This window comes from Dryobates pubescens, chromosome 20, assembly GCF_014839835.1.
Source record: "Dryobates pubescens isolate bDryPub1 chromosome 20, bDryPub1.pri, whole genome shotgun sequence".
NCBI lineage: Eukaryota > Metazoa > Chordata > Aves > Piciformes > Picidae > Dryobates > Dryobates pubescens.
In genome coordinates, this window is record NC_071631.1 from 21,754,632 (window position 1) to 21,770,037 (window position 15,406).

Here is a 15,406-nt window from a genome sequence, read left to right on the forward strand (position 1 = left end):
AACACAGGAGGAAGCTGTGCCCTGTGGTGGCCAGGGAAGAGGTCTCCGGGCAGCTTGCAAGTAGCTGCCCGTGCGGAAGGGGCACCCCAGAAAACCCGCTCGGGCCAGCTGCCGGCTCTCGAGGGGCCCTGAGCACCCCCAGCGGCGGGGGCTGCCGGGGCAAAGGCTGCGGGACGAACACGGCGGCGGGGGATGCCCCCCCCCGCCAGGAGCGGGGCTGCTGCGGACGGAGGCAGCAGGGACAGGCAGCTCCCAAGGTGCACAGGGGTCCGGCGGCAAGCCCGGCCCCGGCGGCGCTTCCCCCCCCGCCCGCGGGAGCAGCGGCCGCTCCCGCCCCGCCGCAGTGGCTGCCGCAGGGCGCCGGGGCTGCGGGCGCCCCGCCTGGGAGGGGTTAAGCGGCGGCCCCAGCCCGGGGGCGGACGGGGCGGCTGCTGCGGCGGCGGCTGCTATACGGCGGCGGGGCTCTAGGTGTCCTGCCTGGGAGGGTCCCTGCTGCATTGCAGCCGCCGCGCTGCTCCCTCTCCGCGCACACAATGGCGACTCCGAGCCCGAGCAGCGGCTCCGGCGGCGGGAGCGGGCCGGGCCCGGGCGGCCCGCAGGCGCACGCCGCCGCCAGCAGCATGCAGGGTAAGCAGCCCCAGCGGCCCCGCGCTAGGCCGCGGCCCGGCCGCCGCTTCCGGGCCCGGCGGCGCGCCCCGCTCTAGGCCTCGGCGGGCCGGGCAGGGCCCCGGCAGTGCGGTTCCCGCCGCGGGGCTGGCCCTGCCCGGGGTCGGGGCGGCGCCGCCGGGCGGGAGCTGCCGCGGCCGAATGCCCGAGCCGGAGGGTGGCTGCCGGCGCCGGCCGCCCCGTGCCCCCCGTGCCGGGCCCCGGCCCGGGCTGGTCGCGGCTCTGGGGACCTCGCCGGGGCGCGGCCGTGCCCCGCCGTCGGGAGCGGTGCGGCCCCTCGGCGCGGCCCCGGGCCGCTGGGGTCCCGGGAGAGGGGGTGGGCTCAGCCCGGCCCCGGCAGGCCCCGCTCCGGCCTTGCCCCGCCGCTCCCTGCGGCTGCCGCCTCCCGCCGCGCCCCGCTCCGCTCCGCGGCCCGGCCGCGCCCGCAGGCTCCGGGGGAGGAAGGGCGGCCCCGGCCGGCACCGCGGCGCGGCCCCCGGAGCAGCCGAGGGGTGCGGGGCCAGCCCCAGAACCCTGCTCTCTCGGCTGGGGCTGCACAGCCCCGGGGCAAAGGGCGGCTTGGACGCGGCTCCGGCGTCTTGCTGCCGGGAACGGTTTTGCGGCCTCCGGGGCCCCGGCGCAGGCCGCGGGCAGCAGCAGCCGCGGGCGGGTCTGGGGGGGCTAGCCGGGGGCGGGCCGGGGCAGGGGGCAGGGGGCCGCACTGGTGTAACGGCCTGCGGCAGGACGACCCTGCCCTGACCCGGTGCCCCCGGGCTCGGCCCACGGGCAGCTTCCCTGTGCCGTGGTGCTGCGCCTCTGTGCCTTGTAGGCTGCTTTGGAGGCAGATGTTGAAGTGGACACGGTTCCGAGGGGAGTTCTGCTTCAGACTCTGCCGTATTCTGATGGAAATTCACGGTGCTCGGAGCAGGGTCGTGCCGCAGGGTGCCTGCCTGCACTTGTTGATGGTTGAGCAAAACCAGCGGCTGTTGATCTTTCGGCAGAACCACAGCAAACGCTTTTGAGCCTTTCCTTTAGAGTTAGACCACCGAAATCTCTCTTTGCTGGAGCAGTGTTTTAGGATTCATTGGCTGGGGTGCCCCAGGGATGTTTTGGTTTAGGTGATGCAGGCCTGGCGATACTAAGGAAGCTCTTTGTGCTGCTTTGGGACCTGTGGTTATTTTGTTTTTCACCAGAGGAAGGAAAGGTCTCTCGCAGAGGTGCAGGGTGGTTTGCTGTGCGCTGTGTCCTGCTGGGGCACGACTGAGGCTCACAGGACCTGCTTGAACAGAGAGCTGATGACACAAACTGAGGAGTTTGGTAAACTTGGAATAAAAATATGAACTTCTGGTGTTGCAGCTTTCCCTGTGTGCTTGCTGGCTGCAGGGGAGGGTGGGTCCCAGCTGGGCCCAGGGAGGGTGTTTCACCTGTGTTCACAACAATTCAGAAAAAGCAGAATCCCAGACCTTGGAAAATCAACCCCTGGACTGAAGGCTTGAGCACAGCACACCAGAGCTGTTGTGCTGGAAGGAGGAATGGCCTCACTGCAGTGTGGGTACAGCTCGCTGTGTTGCCCTCTTCCCTTCTGCCTGACCGCTGCTCTGTGTCTCTGAATAGCTTTGCACCTTGGCTGCAGAGCTTGTGGTGCCCTTTAAGGCTGTGACCGTGCAGCACCTCCATCCTTTTCCAGGTGGAGGACAGGCACTGGTTCCTGCTGTAGCTGGTTTAAAGAGGCTGCTTGAATGTGAGGCAGGACAAGAGGGCAGGTTTGCTGACCTTGCACAGATGCTTGTGGTGAAAGCTGGGCTTGGGGTGTTCTGTAGGTAACAGATGAGTGTTTAGGTGCCTTGGGAGGAGCTGAGTGTAGGACCCTGGCTGACTCTGGAGAGGAGCAGGTGGCTGTGGCAGTGATGGTGGAAGCAGGTTCCTGGGACCAGCGAGAAGCTCCATCCCAAGAGGACAGCCCTTCACCCTGACTGCTGATGGAAAGCCAAGGGAAGCCTGTGGGTGGGATGCAAAGAGGCTGGTGGTGGCTGGAGGGGCCTGCAGTCTGCTGGGGCAGGTCCTGTTGCCCTCAGAGGTGCACCATGGCCTTGCCTCCGGTATGTGTCTGGCTCCTTGCTGGTGCCCAGGCTGATGCCTAGGCAAGCTGAGCTGTGGCCAAACAAGGCCAGCAAGAAGCAGTGAGCTTTCTGCAGCTGGGGAGCCCAGCCTGGGCTCAGCTGGGGTTGGGCTGGCACTCGGGAGGTGTGGGAATGCCTTGGGGGGTGGGGAGAGAGGCAGGTAGGGCTGTGGCAGTGTTGGTTTAATTGGCCTGGGTGACATGGTGAGGTGGAGCAGGGAGGTCATTCAGCTGGAAACAAGGAATTATAGTGAAAAAAAGAAGTTCTGCTCATTTGATTTTCAGTCAGAAGCGCTCTGGCCTGGCTTGTGCCACTGGAGGGAGGTGGTGGGAGCAGGAGAGGGTAGGACAGCTCCCACGGCTTTGGCTGGTGCCCACCACCAAGAGGCCATGGCAGGGGTCCTGTGGGCAGAGGTTCACTGCTTGTGGAGTCTGTGCCCACAAGGCTTGTGCTCAGGCAGCTGACTGAAGGTGAGAGCCTCTTACAAAGGGTCTCTTCCTCAGTCTCTCTTCTCTGAGGAGACCTAATTGTGGCCTTCCAGTATCTGAAGGGAGCTCCAAGAAAGCTGGGGAGGGACTTCTGGGGGTGTCAGGGAGTGATAGGACTGGGGGGGATGGAGCAGAACTAGAAATGGGGAGATTGAGATTAGCTGTGAGGAAGAAGTTGTTCCCCATGAGGGTGGTGAGAGCCTGGCACAGGTTGCCCAGGGAGGTGGTGGAAGCCTCACCCCTGGAGGCTTTTGCAGCCAGGCTGGAGGTGGCTGTGAGCAACCTGCTGCAGTGTGAGGTGTAACTGGCTGATCCTTGAGGTCCCTTCCAACCCTGACAGTTGTGTGATTCTGTGAGGGCTGGGGGCTTTGTGAGGGGCTGTGCTGGCTGTGACTGGGGTAGAGGGGATTTTCTTCCCAGTAGCTGATACAGGCTGTGCTTTGGATTTGTGCTGTGGACCGTGGGGGTGGTTTAGATGCTCCTGGCCAGTCAGGGCCTTGTCTGCTCCTTAGCACCTCACTAGTTGGCAGGCTTGGGCTGCACAAGAAGTTGGGAGGGGACAGCTGACCACATGGATATCCCAGGCACTCTCAGCAATAAAACCAGGGGAAGAAGGAGGGAGGACACTTGGAGTGATGGCATTTGTCTTCCCAAGTGACTGGTGGAGCTCTGCTCTTCTGGAGATGGCTGAGCACCTGCCTGCCATGGGAAGTGGTGTTTGAATTCCTTGTCTCAGTTTGTGTGCACAGCTTTTGCTGCACCTGTTACACTGCCTGCATCTCAACAGAACAGTTCTCTCACTTCTGTTCTGATTCTTTCCTCCATCCCACCAAGGGGCCTGCACCAGTGGCTGGGAGGGGCTGAGCTGCTGGCTGGGCTTGAACCATGAGGGGCATGTACTGCACAGGACTTCAGCAGGGGCCTGGGGCAGGGAAAAGTCTTCCTGGGAGTTGAGGCTCATCATGTTGATGTCTAGAGCTAGAGCAGCAGATCCAGAAGTCTCTACAGGCCACCCTGGGTTGTTTTGTGTGCTACAACATTTTTGATGTGCTCAGGCCCTCCCAGGTGCCAGTGCTGAGGTGAAGGGGCAGCTGGCTGCCCTCACACTGCCCTTACCCTGCAGCCATGGCCCTCAAGCCTTGTGACCAAGCAAGAGGTTGCTTCAGGTCTTAGTGTCCTGTGTGCTCCAGCTTCATGCTTCTGTTCTTTATCAGCTGCACATCCCCAGGAGTCCCCCTGGCCAGAGCAGGTGATGGTGCCATGGTCAAGGCATGACTGACAGCTTGGAGACAGAACTGGAGTTCTGAGCCTAGAGAATAGATCCTGTTTCAGTCTCTGCAGTGTGTGTTTGTGTGCCCGGCTGTGGGGGACTGCTGGTGTGAAGCACTGTGGGGTGATGTTAACAGTCCAGGGGCAGTGTGCCTTGAGTGTCCTGGAGGGGACAGCAGGGATTCTGTGGGAAGCAGGATATCCATCCCACTGTGACAGTGCCTTAAGGAGGAGCAACACCCAAGCTGCCACTGGGGCAGGTCTGCATTTCTCACGTTGCCAAAATTAGTGATAGGCTCTGCAGGCATTGAGGCATGATGGTGTGAGATCTGGAAATGGTAATTAATTCCAAGGCATGGGGAGAATGCTGATTCTAATTGCAGCTTGTGGGGTCAGTTGTCCTACCTGCAGTGCCAAGCAGGAGCTGGAACTGCCTGTGGCCTTTATGGATTCAGCTTCTGCATTCAGGAGGGCTGGAGGCAGCTGGGGCTTCCCAGGGTGCTTGCCACTTGGTGTGCTCTGGTGGCTCTCAGCAGCAGAGTATCCCTGCTGTGTGTGTCTTTCCAGAGTCTGCATGGTGGCTTAGGTGGGAATTCCCAGCCTGGAATCTGGGATTCTTGGTTCCCTTCACAAGTGTGGTCCAGTTCCCTCCACAGGTATGGTCCTGTCTGCTCCCCAGCTGAGGCCTTTGCCCTCTCTACCCCACTCCAACCTTTCTGGCTTAGCAGAGACCAGAGAAGATCTGTGTCTGGTTAGAGACTCCTCTGTGCAACGAGGCAAGGCACCTGGGCAGGGAGGTTGCCAAGGGGTATGTGAGTGGCTTTGTCAGTCAGTGTGGTCAGGTGCTTTGGGTGTCAGTGTGTAACCTGTGCTGTGTCTGGGGGGCACTGCAGTTTCTTCAGTGCTGACAAAGCAGAGCATTGCTTGAAGCTCTTTGTGCTGATCACTGAGACCCTCTTGGCCCTTGGTACAGGAATTTGGTAAGAGGTGCCAGGGCTGCTGTGTCCTCCTCCTCTTAGTGTGGCTGCCTTGGTGAGTGCTGGGAGTGACCAGATCAGTTCTCAGCACTGCTGAAGGTGCTTCTGGACCCAGGCCCACTAGGAGCAGAAGAATGAGGTGTTGATGCCTTCATGTAGAGGTGTTGGATCTGCTGGGGCACAGTGTGGGCACTGCCAGAAGGCTGGTGGGTGCCTGTAATTTCCTCTCTGAGCAGAGGGGCTTCATGGATGGAGAAAGCAAGAGCAGCCCCAGCAAACCCTTCAGTTTGCTTAGTGACCCTCTGAGAGAGGAATCTGGGGAAGAAGACGACAGTAGGGAGGGAGGTGGAGGCGTTGTGAAGCAAAGGGAGCAGCACAGAAGCAGCAGGTTGGATGTGGCAGAGTGTCTGAATGGCCAGGTGAGATGGGATGCATGGAGAAAACAAGGCAGAAAAGAACAAGACAAGAAGGGAGGGGACTGGAGGGGAGCATTGCTCTTTGACCTCATCAGGTAGCAAACCAAGCATTGCTTGCCCCTGCTCTTGTTCTGCAGGCAAAGGCAACTGGGCCTTCAGCAGGTGGAGGGCACTGCCCCTGCCCTTGCCCACGGTGGAGTTACAAAGCCTTTGTGTTAAAGGTGAGCTGCTGGTGCAAGCTGACCCTGGCAGACTGATCAGGCTGTGGGTCAGTGTCTGCTGGGACACGTTTGCCTCGATGGTTGTGTGGTGAGCAAAGCACTGGAGGTCAGTTCCTGCCCACAGCTTCTCCCTGCAGAGTGCCTGTGCCAGGCTGTGGCTGACCGGCCTGCTCCTGCCAGCGTGGTGCTGGGTGCAGGGCTGTGCTCTTTTGTAAGTAGGTGGCTTTGCTCTTGAGCTTTTCTCTTTTGCTGTGCTTGTCATCAGCTGACATTCTTCATATGTCAGGTTTCCTGGGGCAGCACAAAAGTGCAGCCTGGTCTCCTCAGGCACTGGGAGGCTTGTTCAGTTGCTTTGTGCCGGTCTGCTGGAGCCAGCAGGGTGGGAATCGCTCTGTCACCTGTCAAAACAAGGGCCACACAGTGAGGGAGAGAGGAGTTCTGTGAGGGAGCAGAAGAGAGAAAGCTGCACTACCCAGCCTCGATTCCATTGAGGATTCCCCTGACCTGAGTGTGTGTGCAGTGAGGCATCAGTTACAGGAGCCGTGTGCTGGCAGCTCAAGCTCTGGGTGTATCAAAGGAACATAAGCACCTCGTTAGGAGCTACAGCCCGCATGGCATTGCTGCCTTTGATGTCGGCTCCTGGATTCAGGTTTGATGTCAGCTGAAAGGAGAAATGGAGGAATAGTTGCTGTAGCCTGTGAGGGCTGGAAGAGAAACTGCAGGAGGGGGAGAAGCTGCCCAGGATGTTTGTGTAGTGCTCAGCCCTGCGGGGCAGGAGCCAGCAGCAGCTGTCCAGCCAGGGGCCACCCAAGCCATCTTCCTAAAGAAGGTACCAACATCTCTGAGTGGCTCAGATGCTCCTGGCCTCCCCTCAGAGGCTGGGATGCACTGATCAGGACCCACTCCCAAAGGTCCTGCTTATGTTCCCACATCCCATGGTCCTCATTTAAAATGGACTGTGCTGTGCTCACTGAAGCTCTTGATGCTTCCTTTCCTGGGCCTGGCTTTCCTGGGCCTGTTGTGTGCTGAGCCAGCAGCAGCCAGCTCAGCTGGGCTGCAGTGAGGGAAACCTGCCTGATTCTGGCAGTTGAAGCTTTGCCTTGTGGTGCAGGGGTTGTCTGTCACCTTGGGGATGTTCTGGTCAGGATGGATTGTTGTTGTGGTGCTCATTGGTTATTGTAGAATCTGAGCTCCTGCTTTGGAGCCATGGGCAAATGTTTTAGGGCTTCCTGTGCTGATCCTGGTCACTTGTGGTTGGGCTGTAACATCTCTACAATGAGAAACTCAGCCCCTGGAAAGACACTGGTTTGGGAGAATCTCTCTTGAGTCCTTAGCTTCAGTAGCTATTGCATTTGTAGGCTGTTTATTTGATGTCAGCTTGGTTGGTTGCTGCTGGAGGAGCTCACTTGGCCTGCAGTGCTGTGAGCCCTGCACTCTTGGTCAGGTCTGGGGTTGTCAGTGAGGGACTTTGGTCTTTGGGATCCTTGGGTTGCTCTCTGTGTTGCCAGCTCCTCTGATGGCAGCAGGAAGGTTTGAGCAGTGGGTAGAGCATGGTGCAGTGCCCTCTGAGCACCGAAGAATGCCTTCCCTTGCAGAAGGTCTGTTGCTGTAGCTGCATTAATTAACCTGCAGTAGTTCAGTGGTGGTAAATCCCCCTGAAGAGACACTTCCCCTGCACTCCTTCAGCTCAGCTCCTAGGTAAGTTGAATGCTGTGTCCCTGCTGGGCTTTGGCAGTGGAGCAGCTGATGGGTGTTGGTTAGATCTTGGAGATAGCCATAGTCTCCAAGTACCTGGAGCACTGTGTCCAGTTCTGGAACCCCTATTATTGCAAGAAAGATCTGGAGGTGCTGGAAGGTGTCCAGAGAAGGGCCATGAGGAGGAACAGAGGGCTGGAGCTGCTCTGCTCTGGAGACAGACTGAGAGAGTTGGGGTTGTGCAGGCTGGAGAGGAGAAGGCTCCCAGGAGACCTCATTGTGGCCTTCCAGGATCTGCAGGGGGCTCCAAGAAAGCTGGGGAGGAACTTTTGAGGGTGTCAGGAAGGGATCGGACTGGAGGGGATGGAGCAAAACTAGAAGTGGGGAGATTGAGATTGGCTGTGAGGAAGAAGTTGTTGCCCATGAGGGTGGTGAGAGCCTGGCACAGGTTGCCCAGGGAGGTGGTGGAAGCCTCCTGCCTGGAGGTGTTTGCAGCCAGGCTGGAGGTGGCTGTGAGCAACCTGCTGTGGTGTGAGGTGTCCCTGGCCATGGCAGGGGGTTGGGGCTGGCTGAGCCTTGAGCTCCCTTCCAGCCCTGACAATTCAGTGATTTCTTGGTGCACTGCTGTGGCCTCTGCTTCCTGAGGAGTTTCGCAGTTCCTGCAGCTGCAAGGTGGTTGTGCCTCCCCATGGGAGGTGGACAGATGCAAGCATGACTTCTGTCAGCTGTTGTGGGTTTATTTTGGTTCCTGTACACGGCAGTGTTGTGTTTTCAGGGAGCTGAGGCTGTTGGTGTTGGAGGTCCCGCTGGAGCTCTCTGCTCTGCCTGTTGGGTGCCTGCTCCCGGCCCGCGCAGCCCCGCCGCGGGCTGTGGGGCTGTCCCCGGCCTGGCTCTGCGTCAGGACTGTCATGTGGTGCTGCAGAGCATCTCCCAGGATCTGTGACCTTGACTCCTCAGGCTGTAGCCCTCCGCGGAGGGCTCTCTGCCCTTGCTGCTGGGGGGGAAAGGCAGCGCTGGGGTTGCCCAGCATCCGCTGCCTGCTTCCCGGCCCCCAGAGCAGCTGAAGGTGAGCGCCGAGCAGAGAGCACATTAGCTGTGTACGAGCGCCAGGGGAGCCCGGGATGGATACCGCGCTAATCGTGTATTTATTAGCTGCTAAATTGATTTCCTCTGCTGCAGATCGAAGCCTTTGTGTTTGCCCTTAGCTGGAGGCAGTGTGAGCCCTCCAGGAAGCAGAGGGCTGGGGCTGGTCCTGGAGCGAGCAGAGTCCCAGCGCCAGCAACGAGCCCGGGCTGTGAATCATTGATCTGATCTTCCTGAGGTGTTTCGGGAGATGTCCTGTGGTGTAAGGAGGACAGCTGCTGGGAGCAGATGGAGCTGAGCTGATAGGGAGTTGGTTCTATCTAAGGGGAAAAAAGAGGGTGTATCATCTTTGGAAGAAAGGGGAGGCAACCCATGAAAAGTTTAAGGATGTTGCTAGGTCTTGTAGGAAGAAAATTAGGGAGGCAAAAGCACATTTGGAGCTTAGGCTGGCCTCTGCTGTGAAGGACAACAAAAAGTCCTTCTATAAATACATGAATAGCAAGAGGAAGGGCAAGGACAACCTCCACTCCTTGGTGGACACGGAGGGGAACGTTGTAACAAAGGATGAGGAGCAGGCAGAGGTACTGAACACCTTCTTTGCCTCAATTTTCACTAGCAGGACAGAACATCTTCCAGACAGCTGGGCTGCAGAGCTGGCAGAAGGAGCCAGGGAGCTGCATGGTTTTCCTCTGTTCCAGAATGGGGTAGTTGGTGATCTGCTCAGCCACTTGGATCCCCACAAGTCCATGGGGCCAGATGGGATCCATCCCAGGGTGCTGAGAGAGCTGGCAGATGAGCTGCCAAGCCACTCTTCATCATTCACCACCAGCCCTGGCTCACTGGAGAGGTCCCAGAGGACTGGAAGCTGCCAATGTGGTGCCCATCCACAAGCAGGGCTGGTTGGATGAGCCAGGGAATTCCAGGCCTGGCAGCCTGACCTCAGTGCCAGGCAAGGCCATGGAACAGATCATCCTGAGTGCAGTCACACAGCACTTGGAGGATGGCCAAGGGCTCAGGCCCAGCCAGCAGGGATTTAGGAAGGGCAGGTCCTGCCTGACCAACCTGATCTCCTTCCATGCCCAGGGAACTGCCTGGTGGATGTGGGGAGGCTGTGGATGGAGTCTACCTGGACCTCAGCAAGGCCTTTGACACTGTCCCCCATAGCAAACTCCTGGCCAAGCTATCAGCCCATGGCTTGGATGGGAGCACACTGCATTGGGTTAGGAACTGGCTGGAGGCTGAGCCCAGAGGGTGGTGGTGAATGGTGCCACAGCCAGCTGGCAGCCAGGCACCAGTGGTGTGCCCCAGGGATCAGTGCTGGGCCCCAGCCTGTTCAATATCTTTATTGATGATCTGGAGGAGGGCATTGAGTCCATCAGCAGTAAGTTTGCAGCTGACAGCAAGCTGGGGGCAGGAGTTGAGCTGTTAGAGGGTAGGAGAGCTCTGCAGAGGGACCTTGCCAGGCTGGGCAGATGGGCAGAGGCCAAGGGCAGGAGACTGAACACATCCAAGTGCCAGGGGCTGCACATTGGCCACAGCAACCCCAGGCAGTGCCACAGGCTGGGGTCAGAGTGGCTGAGAGCAGCCAGGCAGAGAGGGACCTGGGGGTGCTGGTTGATGGTAGGCTGAACATGAGCCAGCAGTGTGCCCAGGCAGCCAGGAGGGCCAGTGGCATCCTGGCCTGCATCAGGAACAGTGTGGCCAGCAGGAGCAGGGAGGTCATTGTGCCCCTGTACTCTGCACTGGTTAGGCTGCACTTCGAGTCCTGTGTCCAGTTCTGGGCTCCTCAGTTTAGGAAGGAGGTTGACTTGCTGGAACGTGTCCAGAGAAGGGCAACAAAGCTGGGGAGGGGTTTGGAGCACAGCCCTGTGAGGAGAGGCTGAGGGAGCTGGGGTTGCTTAGCCTGGAGAGGAGGAGGCTCAGGGGTGACCTTATTGCTCTCTACAACTACCTGAAGGGAGGTTGTAGTCAGGCAGGGGTTGGTCTCTTCTCCCAGGCACCCAGCACCAGAACAAGAGGACACAGTCTCAGGCTGAGTCAGGGGAGGTTTAGGCTGGAGGTTAGGAGGAAGTTTTACACAGAGAGAGTGATTGCCCACTGGAATGGGCTGCCCAGGGAGGTGGTGGGGTCGCCGTCGCTGGGGGTGTTCAGAGTGAGGCTTGACAGGGTGCTTGGTTCCATGGTGTAGTTGATTAGGTGGTGTTGGATGATAGGTTGGACACAATGATCTTGAAGGTCTCTTCCAACCTGGTTTATTCTACTGTATTCTTTCCTCCATTTTGGTCTAGGCTTATTGTTTTTAATGTGGACTAGGAAAGGTTTGGTGGTTTGCTTTGGAGCAGGTTCCCTGAATTTGCCATCGCCTCACCCTTGGAGCAGGGAGCAAAGGGTTTGTGCTCTGGAGAGCTTTGTGGACAGAGATGAAACAGTTTCCTTTAAAAACATGAGGCCCTGTTGCTTTGACCTGGGAGGGGTTATGGACCGAGATGAAAGCTTTGCATTTGGAAATGCCTTCTGGGGAGCCCTGGGCCCATGCCTGGCTTGTCCTGTGAAGACCAATTCCCCTCCTGAACAGTGTCAGGTCAGGACCTGGTCTCATGCCAGACACTGCAAACCTCGCCCTACCTTTGATGTCTTCTTTCCTCCTGTCCCACTTGGAAGTGTGGGTGGGCAGAGGGTAGGAAGTCTGAAGATGGTCAGAACTGCTTTGTGTAGTGCTGGCCAGGGCTGATAGCCCAGGGCTGAGGAGAGACAGAGGATTTTTGTCCTTTCTTCAAGGTACTTTTTGCCTTGGGGTAGCAGGAACAGTCTGCACCTGGAACCTGGGGTGCCTGGATGTCAGCTTTCAATGCTGGTTGCTTACTGCTCTGGGGGAAAGCAGAGGTCATCTCTGTCCTTCCTGACCTGCTGTAGCCCAGCTGCTGTCACTAGGAAGCGTGGCTGGGTGGTGTGAGAACGTGTGCAGGTTATGCAAAGGAGTTGTGAATGAGCTCTGTGGTGGAGGAAGGAGGTTTGAATTGGAAGGGTTGGAGACTGCTGCTGTAGGCAGCAGCCTGGCAGCTGAAGCCCTGCTGCACTGGGACACGTGGTTGAATATCTGAAGGAGCTTGCCAGTGCTCTCCTGGAAATGCAGAGTGGAGTTCAAAGTATGTTTCTCATTAATTATTTCTTTCTGAGAAGAGCTGGAGTAACATCCTGGAGCTTATCTGCCCAGCTGGCTGTGCCAGAGTCCTGGCTTCCCTCAAGTGAAGCTTTGCCACTGTGCACCAGCAGCAGGCATCTGTGGAGCTGAGAACAAGACTCTGCTCTCAGGCCTCTTCCTTTGGCTTCATCCCTGCTAAGCTCCCTGAGCAGCACCACAGCTGAGCAAATGGGAGAAGGATCTTCCAGCAGGTGTGGAGGTGGTGAAGGTGAGCCAGGGGTGGGAGCTGGTGTGGGTGGCCCAGGTGTGTCTGTGTGCCCTTGCAGGGGAGGCCTTGGCTGACTTCCCCAGCAGGGATCTCCTGCGCCTTGCAGAGGCAATTCCCAGGCTGTGTCAGCAGTGCTGCCTTGTTCCTGCCTACAGGAATGCACTGCCAGTGAGGCTGTGTGCCTGCAGGGGTCCTGTCAGCAGAGACTGAGATGTTCCTGGGGCTGCTCACTTGCTTTAATATAGACAGGTCTGTCGCCACTGTCCTGGCAGCAGGGAACCTGCTCCATTGCTGAGCTGCCAGAGGGCTGAGCTGCACCCTGCCTGGTGCCAGGGCACTCTGCTGCTTCCACAGCACCTGGGATGCAGTCCAGGAGCTACTTGTCCACAGTGCTCTTTCTATTTAGAAACAGAAGCTTTCTGGGAAGGTGTATGTTGGGTTTCCCTCTCAGATCTCATTAATGCTGTGGCTTTGGCAGCAGAGCTCTGACAGCCCAGCATTCATGTCCTCAGGGATCCTGTGCCGGTGTGTCCTGAGTCTTGAGACCCACACCAAACAGTGACCACTCTGTGGTGTTGTTCAGCTGGTTACTGCCCACACCTAAGTGCAGATGGAATGGTACTAAGGTGAGAGTCTTGCTACCCCCTTGGCCCTCCTGTTCAAAGGATGTGAGTTTCACACCCAGCACTGGCAGCTCAGCAGGTGAAGCAACCATCTTTGGTCAGAGAATCAAGGGACCTGCAAAGGGCATCCAGTCCAACCCCCTCTGCAGTGAGCAGGGGCATCCTCAACTAGATCAGGTTGTGTTTGTCCAAGCTGGCAGGAGGTGCTGCTGCTGCTCTCCTGCCCAGCTGGAGCATTGACCAGGCAGGAGAAGTGACTGCTGGGGCAGTGACAGAGCCAGGGAGGTGCCCAGGCTGCCTGAGCCCAAGTGTCCCTGCTGCCTGTGGGCTCCAGCAGGCCCTGCATTCACAGCAGGCTCAAGGCAATGGCTTCTGCTAAATCTCTATTTCATAGCTGCAGTCCAAAAGCTGCCACTGTATTGTGCTGGAGGAGGAGGTGACTGCTCCAGGGCTTTGAGTGCTGAGCAGTGGTTAATTGTGAGCAGGACTTGCAGGTGGTGCTGTGGGGTGGCTCTGCTCAGTGTTTCAGAGGGTCAGCAGGGTTTGCTGGAGGGAGAGTTTGCTCAGTCCCACGTGTGGCTGGGAGTTCAGTGTGCTCTGGTCCATGTTGGGGCTCAGACCAGGCAAGGACCCCAAACCTCCTGACAGGCTGGGAAGGTGAGGAGGGGATGCTTCCTGCACTCCCCACACGTGCACACTCGCTCTGCCAGGCTCAGCTGGGGCCTGGCTGACAGCCCCAGCCTGGCCCACACCGCTCAGCTGGCTGCCCAGGACTTCCTGCCACAGGTTGCAGGCTTGCTCTCTGCTGCCTCACACCCAGGCATGTCAAGCTCCTTTGTAGAACAGCTTGCACTCTGCTTTCCAGAAGGCAGTTGCACTGTTAGCTGGAGATGTCCTTTCAGTTGCCAGACTGCAGGGGTTTCATGTGGAGGTCGTTGTCACCTCCCAGGTGTGTGTTGCTGCTGCCTCTGTAGTGCCTGGAGGTGTTTGTGGTGGTGGCACTGCTGCCCTGGCCTGCTTTGGGCTGGGTAAGGAGCCAGCCTCTGCCCCCTTGCTCCTGCTGATGGGAAGTTGGTTGTGGTGTCCTTGGAGCTCAGTGTGTCTCGGGCTGGCTGATGGCCTTGCACAGGACAGAGAACATGGGCAGCAGGACCAGGCTGGTGCCCCCAGCACCCCCCTTCCCCAGGGCAGCAGCACCAGAGGCAGACCCATGGGGTGCTGGTGCAGGGTTGGATCAGGCACCAGCAGAGAGAAGCTGATACAAGGGTGGCAGGAGGCAGCTCCCACCTTCTCAGCACAGTGTTGCAAGTCCTGCTGTCGTGCAGAGCTGGTGGCATCTGAAACCAAGGCAGCCCAGGGCAGCCTTCTGCAGGGTGAACCTAAGGCAGGCAGTGAGCGGTGCTGGCTCTGGTCACAGACTGTGCACAGATGGCTGGGAAGGTAGAAGGTGCTGATCTGTGGGGCTCTGACACCTTGCAAAGGCCTTGGGTGGTTCTGTGTGGGACAGCCAGAATTCTGTGTGCAGAACTGGTGCATGAGCTGGGCTTGTTCAGCTTGGAAAACAGAAGGCTCTAGGGAGACCTTCTGGTGGCCTTTCAGGACTTAAAAGGGGGCTCTAAGAAAGCTGAGGACAGACTCTGTCAGGGCTTCAGAGACAAGGGAGGGTGGTCTGAAACGCAAAAGAGGGAGAGGCAGACTGGAGACACTCACAGAATTGTCAGGGCTGGAAGGGATCATCCAGTCCCAACCCCCTGCCATGGGCAGGGACACCTCACACCACAGCAGGTTGCTCACAGCCACCTCCAGCCTGGCTGCAAACACCTCCAGGCAGGAGGCTTCCACCACCTCCCTGGGCAGCCTGTGCCAGGCTCTCACCACCCTCATGGGGAACAACTTCTTCCTCATATCCAATCTGAATCTCCCCATTTCTAGTTCTGCTCTATCCCCCCTAGTCCTATCACTCCCTCACACCCTCAGAAGTCCCTCTCCAGCTTTCTTGGAGCCCCTTTCAGATCCTGGAAGGGAGAAATGTTTGCCTGTGAAGGTGGTGAGAGCCTGGCCCAGGCTGCCCAGAGTGGTGGGAGCTGCCCCATGGCTTGGCACCATTCGGGTCAGGTTTGGGGCTCTAGTTGCAGATGTCCCTGCTGGCTGCAAGGGGTTGGACTGGCTGAGCTTTAAGGATCCCTCCCAATCTGAGGCATTGTAGGGTTGTGTGTTGGGTTCCTTTTTGTGGAGCTCTGAGGGAGAAGGAGTTAATGGGAGGGAGGGCAAGGGCAGGAGGTAGCTGCCTGGGGGGGGGTACAGGCTGCTGTTTTTGCAGCAGTCTTCTTGGAGTGCCAGGACAAGGGACACTGGCTTTGAGCTGGGAGAGGAGAGACTGAGACTGGAGAGGAGGAAGAAATTGTTGGCAGTGAGGGTGGGGAGAGCCTGGCACAGGCTGCCCAGGGAGGCTGTGGCTG

General features: G+C 58.5%; 1 protein-coding gene across 2 annotated transcripts in view; it reads left to right on the forward strand.

The window, feature by feature from the left end:
- Positions 1 to 234: 234 nt before the first annotated feature.
- MAP2K4 (mitogen-activated protein kinase kinase 4) overlaps positions 235 to 15,406 on the forward strand; it is an 89,830-nt gene continuing 74,658 nt past the window's right edge. Inside the window, exon 1 of one of the 2 annotated variants that reach the window (XM_054170361.1) lies at positions 235 to 627. In XM_054170361.1, the coding sequence (XP_054026336.1) occupies positions 534 to 627 (94 nt within the window). In that variant the 5' untranslated portion in view covers positions 235 to 533. The remainder of the gene's footprint in view (positions 628 to 15,406) is intronic. The other variant, XM_054170360.1, reaches the window with a different exon arrangement.